Genomic DNA, 15,559 nt, shown 5'->3' with positions numbered 1-15,559 from the left:
AAGGCTGTCTAGTACTGACCCCACCTCATCCGGGCCGGACTGACGGACCAAAAGCAGCTCCTCTAGCGATCTCTCTCTCTTTCCATCCATTCTATGTCTCTCCTTCACTCCTCTAAATTTTCTCCGTCTCTGATCGCTTTCTCTCTACCTCTTCCACCCCTTTCTTTCTCTCCTTCTTGAAGCCTCCCTGCACCTGTCGCAGTTAACCTGGGGTGCTGGGAAAAGGGACCGAGGTACCAGGAGCTGCCCTGGGCTTTCCAAACCAGCATCCAAGGGCTCCAGCCCACCGGGGAAATGCCCGGTGGAATAAAAGGCCTGCCCTGCCTTGCTCCTCATGCCTCTTTCCCCTCTGCCCTACTCTTCCTGCTTCTTTATCTAATTCCTTTCTGTTTCTTCTTCTGTGTCCCACCACCAGCAACCACCAGCTCAAATTAAGTGCCGACACTTGTGACCTGCGTTGTCATGCTGCAAGTATAATACTTTGTTATACAGAAATCTCACTACAGCAATTGTTTATTTAATGACTCTTATTTGCGGTTCTCCAAGTACAGAAAGATATTTCAAAGATCAAAGTATCAGTTCAGACCTTGTTGTTATATGTACACCACACCATATGGCACACTTATGAATGCGGGAAGTAAAAACATCTTCATGACCTAACCTCGCAGTGTTGTTTAGAGAAGCTGTGCCAAGAATAATGATGAGCGATGTGCAGCAGAAAGCTTGGGCCAAAACTAATTCTTGATTTCTTGTCTCAGCTCTGGAGAGAATAAAACTCAGAGGCAAACAGGAACTGTATTTTAGAAACACAGTTTCCAAATCCATTCAGCAACATTTGGGGAAATGGGACCATTTTACCAGGACCTCTTGGTAACACTCAGCAGTGAACTCTTAGTTCCCCCGAGAATACCCTCCATCTAGGATTTGCAAGAAAGTATCTGCTTCACCGGCAGATCCCAAAGAACTCCAAGGCACATTTCTCTCCTCGCCGTGGCTCATCGACTGTGATGGAGCCTACGCTGACATTTTTTAGATCAGAGTTTTGACAGCACAACTGTCAAGCTGTCCTTTTGCTGACAGAATACATAGAGTGGGCTTCGGATCCACCCCTTTCAACTATCGAGCCAGTCTCTTTTAGTCTCTTCCATTCACATCTTGGCTCAGCCTAGTGGATTCTAAAGCTATTGGCTGTTTGACGGTATCCTTCCTCCTCTGCTCGAGTACTTACAATGAACTGCATGAGGAACTACTTTTCAACAATAGTCCTCTGTTTGCTCCTGCTGGCTTCTTCCCTTGTGTAGCACTTTAATGTACTTCCCATGCATGTGTTATTGTTGGGATGGAAAAGTCCTCTGCATGGTAATGGATGCGAACCCCTGCCCTGACTGTCCAACTGTACTGATCTCTGGATCCCTAATGCTTATTTTATGTTGTCATAGGCAAACCTGAATCATGCATGTACACCATGACATAGGCCTGTCTCACGGATTGCAGGTCTTGTTGTACTGGGAGGGGTGCCCAAAGCGCTACCCTCATTGTGGTAAATGTTACTGCCTTTACCAGGAGTTAAGCAGCGCGAGTGCAGTGGTGGCAGCATACCGTATAGTGACCAGTAGGAGTGAACAGGTCCTCTATAACCTCTGTCACTGGAGTAAGCCCTACATACCAAAGACTTACCCTGCCAGAAGTATACGCTGGATACCTACTGTCACTGCTGGTGCGCAACTGTGAGTGAGGAACTCTGGCATCGTCAAGTGCAGTCTAGCTGGCCCACGTTAAGTGAACACACCTGAACAAGTTACTGCTGCTCTGGCGCCTATAGATGGGGGACACCTAGGAACTCCAGAAGCTGCAGGTAAGAAAGAATTTGGGCCAGTCAGTCCCAGGAGAAGTTGCTTGCTTGCTAGATAGCACGGTGGTGCTGGAACAGTTTTGCCTCTGATACAGAGTCAGTATGGACTCTTGACTACTAGTGGGGTGTGATCATGCATGCAACAAGACACCCAGAAACGACCCTGACTGGGTATAGGACAAAAACAAGCAAACGTTCTAATGGTTGAGCAAGCCACACTCCTGGAGATCTCCGGGTATGCTTACAGGCTGACCATCCCAGCAGAGAGTGGTGGCAACCAGGAAGCGGAAGAGAAAGCAGCACAGGATGAGGAGGACACTGGGCAATGAATGCTTCAGGAGGGAGACTGCGGGAATTCGAGAATCGAGATCGAGTAGCTGGGAGAAGAGGACACTACCCAGAGCAAGTTGGACGGATCGCCAGAGCTCCAAGAGGCTGCGGGACTGGAAAATAATCCATTCTATCGGCAAGAGCGGCTGCAACCATCAAGAGAGGCAAATGCCGTACAACACACTCCAGCGAAATGCGACCTGAACAAGACCTCACGGTCTCGGGCGAGTAGCAAAGGAGGGGTTTCACCACGTGGTTTACTGGGCACTAGCGTGGGGCTATCTAGTTGGGTTTTAAAGGCCTATGCGCTGTGGCACATCAGGCGTTTTCTACCCTGACCTAGCAAGAAAGCACTGTATGGGGAAACAAGGGGAGCCCAAAGGATTTTGACACTCATTAAGAACGGCGGTAGGGGGAGTCGAGTTGCATGAGTGTGTAAGAAAGAAAAATATTCTCCATCTTTTTCCCTTCACAACAGTACTGTGTCTAGGCACTCACGGGTCACTGGCCCCAAAACCCTTTCCACATATCCTGCCACATTCCGGTGTGGTGGTGGAATATTGAGACTTGACATAAGCCTGATAATTAAGGACTTCCCTGTAAATGTTTTCCCAAGGGCATTTCTGGAAGACGAGTACAGAGACAGAAGGAGAAGACTGATATGGACCAACATCATGGAGTTTGTTCTGATAGACAAGCCCTACGCGATCCCCACTGATCAGATTCTAAACCAAAACATTGCCTTGTATGTTTATGCTTGAACGAACATCCCTATATCAAACATCACCGGTCTGGGTCATCCCTTGAACCCCGATACATGGGGTTTACCCTGGATGTTGCCTAAAGTAAATAGGGATTAACAATGATCACTAAAGCAAAGAGGGAGGGGGACGCAGTGAACTGCTGATAATAAACTAGAGCCCTGTCATCCGAGGGACTATGTTGTTGTGTGTGAATATCGTATTTCTCTGTGTTTAGTTAGCAGTAAAATTAAAATACTTCTCTTTTTTATAGAAACGAGTATTTTGCTGGACAGGAATTTATTGTTACATATTTTGAGTTGTGAGCCTGTGTCAACTCCCTGTATTCACCTCTCCCCGAGTGGGCCTTAGATTGTTCGGAGAACGCTATTCCTGAGAGTCAAGTGCTAAATGGGTACCCAGTTGTCCAGGATCCATAGTAGGTCGTGACCAGGGACATCAGTAGTAAAAACCTCAACCCTTAATAGGTCCCCATAACTGATCCCTTTGTTTATTATCTGCTCTTACAATAGCTACAGTTTGTTCAAAACATAGGAGATCATGTTTCAGATGCTTGTCCTAGGAGTCATTACAAAACAGGTTAGTTGACAACAATGTTGTCAATCTTAAGGCAAACATTTGGCCAGAAGCCATATCTCCTGCTAAGTCAGGGATGGGTTACTTTTGTTTATGCTGACACTGCAGTGTTTTGCCTGAGAAGGCAGTGAGGTGACCAGGATCTGGCTGTAAGCCAGGACACCTCCTTAGCCATTTTCCTCCTTTCAGGAGTGGAGAACATGGAGTTTAGGAAAGATAAGATACTTTACTGTGCTCTCAAGCTGGTCTTTTAATACGCCATACTTCTGAAAATCTACTTTTCGTCCAAACTACACTTCCTTACGTGGCCAACTTAGGAGGGAGTGCATTATTAAAATTAGGTAGGGTGAGTTCCATAGGCTTTTCCCCTTTATTCTCACCCTAAAAAGTCATTAGTAAGTATGTGTAGCGCAGCCTTTGTACATGATAAGGATTTCACCAAGGTGGACTGTTCAAATGTTGTCTTCAAATGTTACCTCTTAGTCCAAGTGAGTATCTTTCATCTATCTCAAGACGGGTTTCTACATTACAAGAAGTAAGTGTACATCCTCTGCTTTGCCCTTGCCTGCTGAGCTTAGAATCTTAGTTCCCAAAGCTCAAGCTTGTAAATGTCTAAAACCCACTCCTATGACCTTGCATTCATGCAGTTGTCTACAATTCACTCCATCAGGTCACAATTCTGGTATAAGTGTCTGTGGGTCTGTTATTGGGTTGATGGGCTTAGCCCCCTTTCTCTTTTATCTCATTGACTAAATTTCCTTTATCTGGGTCTGACTGCTGTTTAAGAAAAATTGCAAGGGGGCTTCTAAGACATCCGTTGCTCACAGAATACATCTCTTAGTGTTACTTCATTCAAGATCCTTCTTGCTAGAAGGTTTACACATCAGCTCTCTGAACCATGATGGTTGCTTCTGAGAGGCATGAGTTGGCAGCCTCATAAATCAGTGAAAATGGTTTCTACAAGTAGTAGTTCATAGATACCATTCCTAAGACTGGCATTAGAAACTTTTTGCATAATACTGGCCAGCCTTGCTTCTATCGTGTAGCACGTATAGTGTTGAACATGTTTATATAGTTGTAAGGGAGGGTGGTAGAGTGCTAGCAAGTTATCTACTCCTTGTCATGTAGTGCTTAATTTGTAAAATAATAAGTGCCAGGGCCCCAGACATTTCTAAGGAAGGCAATGCTGCATATTCCACTTCAGATTCCAGCCAGCGCTGCCAAATACCAGTACCAACTACACCTACCTGCCATTACATTGCTACAAATGTTACAATTTGAACTGTACTAGGTAACCTAAAGCTTTAGAATGGCCTATGCATTATTGTATTATTCTTTTATGCGTATATTTAGTTGTTAAACACATTGTTTATGTGCTAATTGTTTTTAAGAAATAGACTGACTGCGCCACCATGTGATGGACCATGTGATGGACTGGCACAAATTAGGCACTGAGTTAAATACTGGCTTGGCACAGTTCCCTTTACGGTTGAATAATTGTTGTCATACAAGCACAGCAACATGCCATTTGTTCTCAACCATTTCAGTGTCATATCATTTCCTTGGGGCATTTCTTTATGGACTACAGTTTCACCATAGACCATCCCATTGTTTGCCATACCATTGCAAGTAGTATAATGAAAACATAAGTAAATATTATGTGGATAATATTTTATAAAGATAGTGTTGGGGTGGAGGTAAAGGGTTGATGTAAAGCTGCAAGGGGCTAAGTATAAGGGGATAGGGATTAAGTATAAGGGATAAAGATAAGTGTGTTAATGTAAGGTTAAGGGCATAATGGTAAGGCTATGGGGTTACGGGTTAGGAGAAAATGGGTAGGTGTTAAAGAGTAAGTTTAGCAAAGGTAAGGGAGTAAAGTTATGGGTAACAAAAAGGAGACAAGTGTAAGAGAGTAAAGGGTATAAAGGTAAGGGGTTGGGGTAAGTTGAAGGTGGTAAGTTTAGGATAAGGGAGTTAAGAGTAAGTTGTTAAGAGCAAGGGTTATGGGGTGAATTGGAAGCGGTAGAGGTTAAAGGTGTAAAGGTAAGGGGGAAATGTAAGGGGTTACGAGTAATGTTTTATGGCTAAGATTAAGGGTAAATGGTTAAAGGTAAGGACTTCGAGGTACAGGGCTAGGGGTAATGGGGTTAAGGGTGTAAAGAAAAGTGGAAGTGGAAGGGGTTAAGGAGATATGGGTAGGATTAAGGGGTTATGGGTGAAGAGTTATTGGGACCTTGGTTTGATCCATTCCTGTTGTGGGCAGAATTCCCAGCCACACATACAGTGGCGTAGCTGGGGGGGGGTCGGCCCTGAGCTGCACGAGTTTTGGGGCGGCAGTCTCCCCCAGCCATCACCTACCATCTCGGGGCGGCAACAGCCCTTCCCCCACCGGCTCCTCAATGCGTTTGCCGCGAGGGGGCGGCAACCGGAGGAAATACTCTCACTCTCCAACACCCCCCGCTCATCCCTGCAGCCGCTGCGGGGCGGCAAAGGCAGAAACCTCGAGCTACGCCACTGCACACAAGTGGGGCAGCGTTTTTACCGGCACAAGTGAGTTACTGCTGGGTGGTAGTATTTTTTTTATTGCTGCGGGTTCCGGACGCTCCCATCACAGAAATGTAAGAAAATATATGGTTTCAGGTACAGTTTGAGGTTTGCAGGGCATTGTGGATGAGAAACCTCAAAGGATCCAGGCAAGGCACATCATCGTGGAATCCCCTAGAAGTCTAGTTTTCAAAAATGTCTGCAGTTCGTAGGTTTGCTTGCGTGGCACCACAGCACGGCCCCAAATACTGCAGCTACACCGATTGCTTATCTTTCATCGTAGCGCTTTAGGAACTTTTGTGTCATGGTCTCTAAGCCCACCCACACAAGTGGGGTATCATTTTTATTAGGGGGCAATTAGGATCTCACAGTGGTAAGAAATATGTGGCTCCCTGTAGATTCCAGAACTTTCTGTCAAGAATCTATCTCCCTGCAGGTTCCAGAAAGGTGAGGAAAATGTGTTTTTTTAAGTAAATGTTTGACGTTTGCAAGGAATTCTGGGTAAAGAAAAACTGGTGAGAGCAATGCAAGTCACCCCCCCCCCCCCAGGTGTGTAGGTTTATTAAAAAGTGTTCATGGTTGCTAGGTCTACCTAGGTGCTGGCTAAGCTAGGGCTTAAAATTCACAGCTACCCAACTTTGCATAAAAAAGACCCGTTTTTAGTGGAAAAATTTGATATATTTATGTTGTGTTTTTAGCCATCTCGTGTTGTGGGCACTAGGCCTACCCACACAGTTGAAGTACAATTTTTATCGTAAGATTTGGGGGATGCTGGGTGGAAGGAAGTTTGTGGTTCCCCCTTAGATTACAGAACTATACATGACAAAAATGTGAGGAAACTGTGATTTTTTGGGGGGTCCAAAGTTTAAGGTCTGCAAGGGATTTGGGGTAAAAAAAATCCTGGTGAGAGCCACGCAAGTCACCCCGCCCTGAATTCCCCCAAGTGTCTAATCCTTAGGTGCCGTCTGATCTAGGGCCTAAAATCCACGGCTACCTACTTTGCAACACACAAAAAAAGGTCAATTTTCTGTGTAAAAATATGATGCATCTATGTTATGTTTTGGCCCATTTCCTGTCGCAGGCACCAGGCCTACTCACACAAGTGAGGTACCATTTTTATCGTCAATGTGGGAGCTTAGGCTAGTAGAACATTTGTTATTATCAATTAGATTTTGCTACATGTGTGCCCTCCAAATGTAAGCCAGTGTGTAAGAAAGAAGATATTTTAAAAAATACCCTCTAAATCATATGCCAGTACAGTTACCCACAAATTCAGAGATGTACAAATAACCACTGCTCTTAAATTCCATATCTTGTGCCCATTTTAGAAATACCTAGATTTCCATAATGTCCCTTTTTTCACTCTACATATTTCACCAAATGAATTGGTCTATACTAGGTACACAATGAAAAACCATTGTACAGTGCAGCTCAGTTGTTGGCTCTGGGTACCTTGGGTTCTTGGAGAACCTACAAACCCTATATATCTCCGTAACCTAAAGGGTCTAGTGGACATAATGGTATATTGCTTTTATAAATCGCCCATTGTGACAAAACATTACAGATGAAAACGTAGTCACAAATGGCTGTTTGTTCATACTAATTTTCAATATTTCTTTATTTCAACTGTTCGTTTCTTTGAGAAAACCTTAAGGGATCTAAACATATGACCCCTTGCTCAATTCCGAAGTGTGTCTATCTTTCAGAAGTCTACAGCTTTTCTGGTTCGCCCACGGGTTTTACACCGGTTTCCATCACAAACTGGAAGTAGGTTCAGAGCACAAAAAATAGGAAAAATGGGCCACCTCTTTGAAAAATGCCAAAACCGTGGTAAAAAGTTAGGTTTTTTTATTCAGCTCTGCATGTTGCTGAAAGCTGGGAAGATGGTGACTTCAGCACAGCAAACCGTTCGTTGTTGCAATTTTTAGGGGAAACAAACTATATTTCCCCCAAAAACTCAAATAGTAGCTATATTTTATCTATAATATTGGTACTCTCTAGGGCATGGATACTCACAAACATTTGCCCAAGGGCCACAAAGTACGGTCTGTGGTGTGACCGAGAGTCTGGGTGGGTCCGGGATTGTGTAGGGTCTAAAAAAAATAATCAATAAACGGGCAAGCATTTATTTGCAGGTTAATAAATGCTTGCCTGTTTATATAACATGTATTACTTAATATTAGTGTTTAGCAACTATACAACAGCTCTTGCTGCTGTTCACAACTGGGGCTGCATGTAAAGATCAAGAGGGCTGCAAGCGGCCCCAGGCCATACTTTGAGTATCACTGCTCTAGGTGAATCCACAAACCCTGGGTACTTTTAGAATCCCTAGGATGTCGGGAAAAAGGACACAAATCTGGCGTGGATACTTTATGTGGGGTAAAAAACGTATGGAGCCCTAAGCGCGAACTACCCCAAATAGCCAAAAAAAACTCAGCTCTCGGGGGGGGGGGGGCAGTAATTAAGGGGTTAACTTGTGTTTCGGTAGTGATTGTGGTGTGCTTGATTGGGAGTCTGTAATGTCTCCTGCGCATCGCGGAATTATTGAGGCCCGTTGAGGAGAATCTTTTTGATCAGGTGATTGTTTGCCTAAATTCTCTTTGTACAGATGAGTGAAGTGCACTTGCTCTCGAAGCTAAAGTCGGATTGTTTGTTTTCCTATTTAAGATCAACTGATCGTGGAATGTTTCCAAAATGTTACAGGATTAGAGTGAACCCTTCTTTAAATGTTTGTGTACAAGCTGTTCTTTTTCACATTGCAGGAAAAAGCTCTCAAACTTCTCTCACAGTCACGTGTGGAAAGGAGCCTCGAACTATGTCGCGAAGCGATACATAGAGACCGTGGACCGTGATGTGTACTTCGAGGATGTTCGGCTTCAAATGGAAGCCAAGCTGTGGGGAGAGGAGTTTAACAGGCACAAACCACCAAAGCAGGTATACTTCCACCAACTTATCAGAAACAGATGCACCTGTTTCAGGTCGACTTGTTGAACACTTGTTGTACAGGTGTGATTTGAAAATGAAAACTGTTTGTATTGTCTTTGTGTTTTTGTTAATGCTAAGGCTAAGGAAATGCCCAGACACCTGAACCATGCACCAAAATAGTAAGCAACGCAGTAAAGCAGAGTGAAATGTATTTATAAAAATTCGAAAATATGTTAGAAGAGATTCAATCAATTAAAATTCATATTTCTACCAAAACAGAATAGTACTTCACAGTACAGGAAAAAATTCAATTCAAATTCATAAAACATGAACAATCGAGCTAGATGTTCGAGGAAATAACAACCACATAAAGACAGATACAATACAGTACATTTATTATATTAAATAGTCACAATTCTAGGTTTCAAGGGATTATTTTCTCAAACTCCTGTCCCTAAAATAGCGAATAATCTGTTGTACAGCTAAATAAGTGATTCCAAAGCAAAGCTTTCGCTAGCAGGTTAGCAGCCTAGTACTGTTCGATTGCATTTTATTCGGTTACCTTTAGACATAAAAGGGGGTGTGGTTGTGAGAGTGGATATTTGCCAAGTAATGTAGAATATGTAGCTGCCAAGTATGCAGGAAGTGTTAGAAAAACAAAAGATAACCCCTGTGCTGTGGATAGCCTGAAATGAAAGAGGAGTAGTAAGTACAGGTCCCTGTGAATACATATGACTGAAGTGTGGTGCATGTTGTCAAATTCGCTAGGAAGCAATCTGATTGGAAGAAGGCTTTATTTGTGTGCTGTACAAGTGGTTTTGATATCAAACCATCAAGAAATTTGTGATACCAGAATCTTTTCACGAGGATGCCGTCTGATAAAAATATTGAGTTCTAAATGTCATGGACAAAAATAATTCCCCATGTTATTAATAATAGAAAATCTATACCCTAGGCATGATATTTTAGTAAATGATACTTAAGATCAAAATGTTTGTCAGACAATATTTTTTGACTACAGTTCTGTCACATACAGCCTGGCTGGGAATGGGATTAGGTTTGTACAGAAAAGCCTCAAATTCAGAATTATTCATTAGTTAGATTATTCTTATTCATATATTAATATCATGGGACAACTTATTTTTTACAAAAATCTCAAAATATTTGTTACAAGAATACATGTTACTAGTAATGCATCTTGATTCTATCTAGTTATGGTCCCATCAATGAGGCTAAAAGAACACACATGAAATAAAGGTTATCGCTTGATGATTTATGTATGAACCCCAAAGGTAAATGTCCTAAGCATCGTTATGAATGCCTTTAGGTAAAGAACAACGAAAGAGCAGCCGCTGATGAGTTCTCTGGCCAGAGTATCCTGAGCACTAAATACAAAATCTGAGGTCCTATATGTGCTCTGTACATTTGTAACACAAGCACAATAATAAGCAATAATAGAGAACCAGTAGAATGGAAATGCACACCGGTGCACTACTAGGGAACTCTATATTGTTTTGCATTAACTATCCTCCAAGAATTGATTTAAGAAGGGATTGATGGACAAACGTTGACCATGGACAGTCAAGTGTGAAGCCTTTGCTATTATAGTCAGCTGGTTGGGATTTAGGAGTCTGATTTAGATTGCGACGGACGGAGGATACTCCGTCGGGACTGCAGAGGGCATTGCCCTGCCATCCCTAGGGACCTAGTGCCTTTGCAAAGGGTAAACTAAAGATGCTTTTCCTTGTGCAGGTCCTTTTAGCTTGGGAAGGCTGGATGTTGTCTATCGGCAGGACGCATATTTTACTAGACCGAGCCTTACATTTGTGCAGGATGTCCCCACATTTTTTGTAGTGGGTGAAACACAGGGTCAAGACTGATTTGCGTATGGCTAGGTCCAAACCGAGTTGACAGTGGGCAATAGAACAATGGGTTGAAATGTTGCCCTGACCGATTGGTTAGACCAGCAGTCGAAGTGCTTTAAAAAAAAGTAAGGAAACTGTGAGGCTGTGCCCTGTGGGCGGGGCAAGGATACATGGGGGCGAGGTCAAAGCATGCAATAAAAACAAAATATTCTGTAACTTGTTTCGATCTTTTCCCTTCAGGTGTGTACAAATAAAATAACACATAGCGTAAATATAAAACAAGCGCAAATTAAATTAATCTGTGGGAAATGCACTATAGTTCTTTATGAAATATCTATTAGAGGTCTGGGTCTATAACCAGAGAGCCGCAGAATTGAATCCTGGTTGGAGCAGTAGAGAATAGTTAGGGGCGTTGCACAGGCCGCTGCAGCTTAGAGATCTGTGTTCCGCTCCTTTAAAAAGCACACACTTCACAGCTCAGCTGGTAACTCCTTTCCAAAACCACTCAAAAATAATAAATCTGTCTCATCAGGAAGTGTCAAGTGATTCTATTAATTAAAGCCAATACCAGCATCTCAGCTCCCGTTTGCAGATCGACCTGTTGTGCAAATTTACATTTCTTTCAGGTAAGCAAGCACCCTGGCAAGAAGGCTTGTTTAGCTGTCTGCCCGTCTTTGGTTTCACAGCACAGATGACCCCCTGCCTTACCCTGCAGCTAAAGCATTTCAACTCTCGGAATTAACCGTCCCGGGACAGTTATCTTTTCACAGAAAGTAGGGGAACTGTTTTCCTTAAATTTAAAAAGTATGGGCACATCGTGCCTGTCGAATCTCGCCCACTTCGACCACTGGTTAGACATATTGCAAACATTCCTCCCATCACCTTTTGTGTGTTTGATAGCTGCATGTGAATCTTCAGAGCCTCCACCTACACTCCTGGAGATCCAGCAGGGCAACCGCAATCCTTGATCTGTCTGTGGAGGTGGTGGACATAATTGTGTCAGTTTCTCGCCCCTGGACATAGGTCTTGCTTTGTGTTTTAGTGTGCTGAAAAGAAAGTTGATCCCCTGCAGGAGTAAGTTTAGCGGAAACTCGAATTTGGGATTTGTGAACCTATTTTTTTTTTTGCCAAACGCATAAACAAGGACCTTGGAAACCTTTGTGAATGAGGCTGTACACATAGCTCCCTCCAAGTGTCCCATTGTCATTTGTGACACATTTAGCATTAAGCAGGTTTCATTCTGAGAGTTGACATTTTACTCGTGATATCTATCGGCTAAAAAAATCACTACTTGCAAACTGCTGTTAAAAAAAGGCAGGAGAGATTGAATGTGTTTCATGTGACAAGGACACTAAGGGTCAGTGTTTTAAATGGAAAATTAGAAGTGCAGGTACTCTGTACCAGATTGTTTCTTCTCTCTTGAGATGTGTCGGTAATCTCCCTCTCAAAATAAAAAAGTGCCGGTACTACGTACCGCATAGTACCGGCCCATTTAAAGCACTGCTAAGGGTGCAGTTAGGGGATAAACGTAACTCCCAATTCGGCCGAAAGGCGAGGGTTAAGACTATATTCCGGTTGTTTCCACTGAATTTAAAGCTGGTAAAATCTCCATGGGAAAATGTGCCGAAAATGTGGATTTACCACAGCAATCAGTTGTGCAATTCCTGTGGTACCACCCATTTCTTATGGGACTTTCAGGGAAATACTCCGAATATTTGCACTATTACTATTGGTAATTCCAGGTGTGAAAATAATGCTGGGGGAGTGGTAGGGGGTTGAGTTAGAATTAATGTTAGCCAGCCATGCCTAAAAATCTGTGCTTAGCATAGTGTGCCGCTCAACTGGTATTGTGCTGCTTTTTTCAGTGCATCCAGATGTATAATACAAGTAACATTACACCAACAACAAACCAGGGCTATTGGCTTTGTCAATAGTTGTTAGTTGCTATGGCTTCATTGTATAGAATGTTGAAATGCTTTAGCTCTGACATGATGAGGCTGTGAAAGAACTATAACGAGTCTCTTTAAAGTTACCTCAAAGGCAGTGAAGGGTGGGTGGTACTGCTGCAGAGTTAAGATTTTTTTTCCACCCTGTGGAAGAGGGCAAAAATGCAGAGCCCGCTGGGGACCCGTCTCAGCAACTGCTTTTCAGAACTGCCGGTGCTGAGCACCGGCAGGACCCAGCCCACTTAAAGCCCTGAAGCAAAGAGTACTAAAAAAAGAACCACCCAGCCTTCGCATATCCATATAGGTGCTCTTAAAGCGACAAACGATGGAATACCACCGAATAAAACTACAGAAATCAATAATTATTTTACTTCAATCACTGCCTCGCTTGTACCTGCGAAGTCAGTGTTCTGGTTTCTAAACGTGTTGTACATAAAGTTCCGCGTGCCACGCCACTCCTTCGTTCTAATAGGTAGGATTTATGAAACGTCTCACATTTCTGAAAGGCGCGCTTGGAAAGAAGTAAACAGCGCTTAGCATATATCCTTTTGTGGACATTTTGCTGAGTGATTGCACCGGGCTTTTTATACTTCGGTCATGTGGGAGTACGCGAGTCTTTGCATTGTGCACGCCCCTGTTTACATTTTGAACAGCAGCAGCTCGCGCGGAACGTGCCTCTCCGGCAGGACAGAATGGCGGAGGCCGTCACGTGACCTGTCTCCTAGCATCTGCCCGCGCGCGGCATCGGACCAGATAGGGGGCTTGAGTGCGGTACGCGCCAGATGCAACCGGACACTTCCTCGTGCCGCAGGGAGTACTGTATGTTCACTCACTGTCACTGCTCAGATATTGCTTCTGAGCCGACTTGCACGTAACACTTTTTACAAGGTGTATTCCATTCATGAATCAACTTTAATGACCTTAAGTATTCATATACCAAATATTAAGACATTAATTATTCCATTACCAATATTACCCCAAGCACGGCAAATAAAAAAGGTTTATCTAATAAAATAATCCAATGCTTACTTTTTTTTAACTCATTTTTAAATGCAACAAGGGTCTAATTAAAATCTCTGTAAAAATCATGAAAAATGTAGTTTAGTTTGCTTTTCATTACTTCTAAGCTGATGTGCAACCAGTCACGTACACGCGCTATAAAAAACAAAATTTTCTAAAGGGACACTCCCTCATACACAAGAGAAGCCCTCCGAGGTCTGTTATTCAGCAGTTTTCTGTGACCATTTGGCCTCTGTTATAGTAGCGAGGCTGTTTAAGAAACCGGAAATCCGCTGTCAGATCTCGTTTTAGCAGCCGAGTTAAAACGTGCATGCAACACGTTTACATTTTCATAGGAGTCCCATTGGAAGGCTTTTCACAGACTGTGCTGTTCTTTTTCATTTTGTGCGCCTCTGGGAACTCCTATCCAAGAAAGGCACCGATAAGTCGAGCTAAAATAACCACTAGCATATTATAACCAGTGCTTTAAATGGGAAAAAATAAGTGCAGGTACTCATTAGAATAGAGGCGTGGCAAGTGGGCGGGGCTGGGGGCGGGGCGAAGAGCAATAAACGATCGTACCTAATGACTTATGTACCAGTTGCAGCACATGTCAGAACACAAAAGAAATGTGTTTATGGCAATAAAACAGATTAACCCATTACACATAATTACATGCTCCTCAGACAGAGCGGAATGTGTCCTGGAGTAGAAACCTAACCTGCGCCTGCCGTGCTGTGGATCAGGGTACCGGTACTCTCCCTGGCTACAGAGAAGTGCCGGTACTGACTGCAAAAAAATTTGGAAGTGCCGGTACTCAGTACCGGTGAGTACCGGCCCATTTAAAGCACTGATTATAACGCTTAAGTTAAGCTATTTACCCCTCACCGTGTCAGACTCGTAAACTCGCTGCATGCTACTGCCACGTGCTAACACCACATCACCACTTTCTCATTCATCAGAGTCTGGGGAATGAGTTGGAGTTTGGTGGGCGGAGTAGTGTGTCGGGATAGCAGAGGAACTTTTCTGGAGAGAACTCTGCCAAACTCTTATTCAGGTCCTTTTTTCCCTGATCCGTTCACCCCCATTCACAACATTAATAATCACCCCCCTATAGTCAGGGTCACTGGAATTATGTGGCAGAGGAAGGCCAAATTATGCAGCAGGGTTGAGTAAATTATCAGGTAAGACAAAAACAAATTATGCGGCATAATGCAGCACATTTCTTTATATTATTACTTCATTATTGTGTCATTCTTACACTTGTTAACACTCTCCGGGCATTGGGTGCACCTCATTTAATAACCAAATATAGCAATTGAAGATGAAAAGATAATCTTTCCAAAGGGCCTTTCACTGCGCATCCTCATGTGCAACTGCATTTTTAGTAACTTTTGAGCTGTTTGACCTAAAAACATTTTCATATGTGTGTGTGTGTGTGTGTGTGTGGGGGGGTGATCTTCAGATTATGCAGCAGATGATGGATTGTGTGGCAAAGGCGGCAAATCTATAATTATGTGAAAAACGCAGTGGCTGCACAATAACATAATTCCAGTGGCCCTACCTATAGTTCACCCCCCATTAAAACTGTTTTCATTTAGACTTAACTATAGTTCTGGTCCATCTCTCTTAGGGGAGGCAAAGCTTCCAGAAAGTGGCAACAGCATTCAGCTAAAGCAACCTATGTCTACCCCAGCTGTTTCTTCAAAATTTCAATCAGAGGTGTGCGAGCCAGCAAAGTAACAGGGAGTGCAGTGCCAA

At 43.3% G+C, this 15,559-nt stretch overlaps 1 protein-coding gene across 9 annotated transcripts in view; it reads left to right on the top strand.

Annotated features, from left to right (window-relative positions):
• The window catches only part of EEF2K (eukaryotic elongation factor 2 kinase), a 220,552-nt gene that overhangs the window by 78,240 nt on the left and 126,753 nt on the right, over positions 1-15,559 (top strand). For all 9 annotated transcript variants that reach the window (XM_085629051.1, XM_085629048.1, XM_085629049.1 and 6 more), the window contains one exon: positions 8,826-8,997. In XM_085629051.1, coding sequence (XP_085485177.1) covers positions 8,826-8,997 — 172 coding nt within the window. The remainder of the gene's footprint in view (positions 1-8,825; positions 8,998-15,559) is intronic.

This window comes from Triturus cristatus, chromosome 10 (genome assembly GCF_964204655.1).
Source record: "Triturus cristatus chromosome 10, aTriCri1.1, whole genome shotgun sequence".
NCBI classification, from domain to species: Eukaryota; Metazoa; Chordata; class Amphibia; order Caudata; family Salamandridae; genus Triturus; species Triturus cristatus.
The sequence above is the reverse complement of the archived record's forward strand: the minus strand, read 5'-3'. Positions and strand labels throughout refer to the sequence as shown.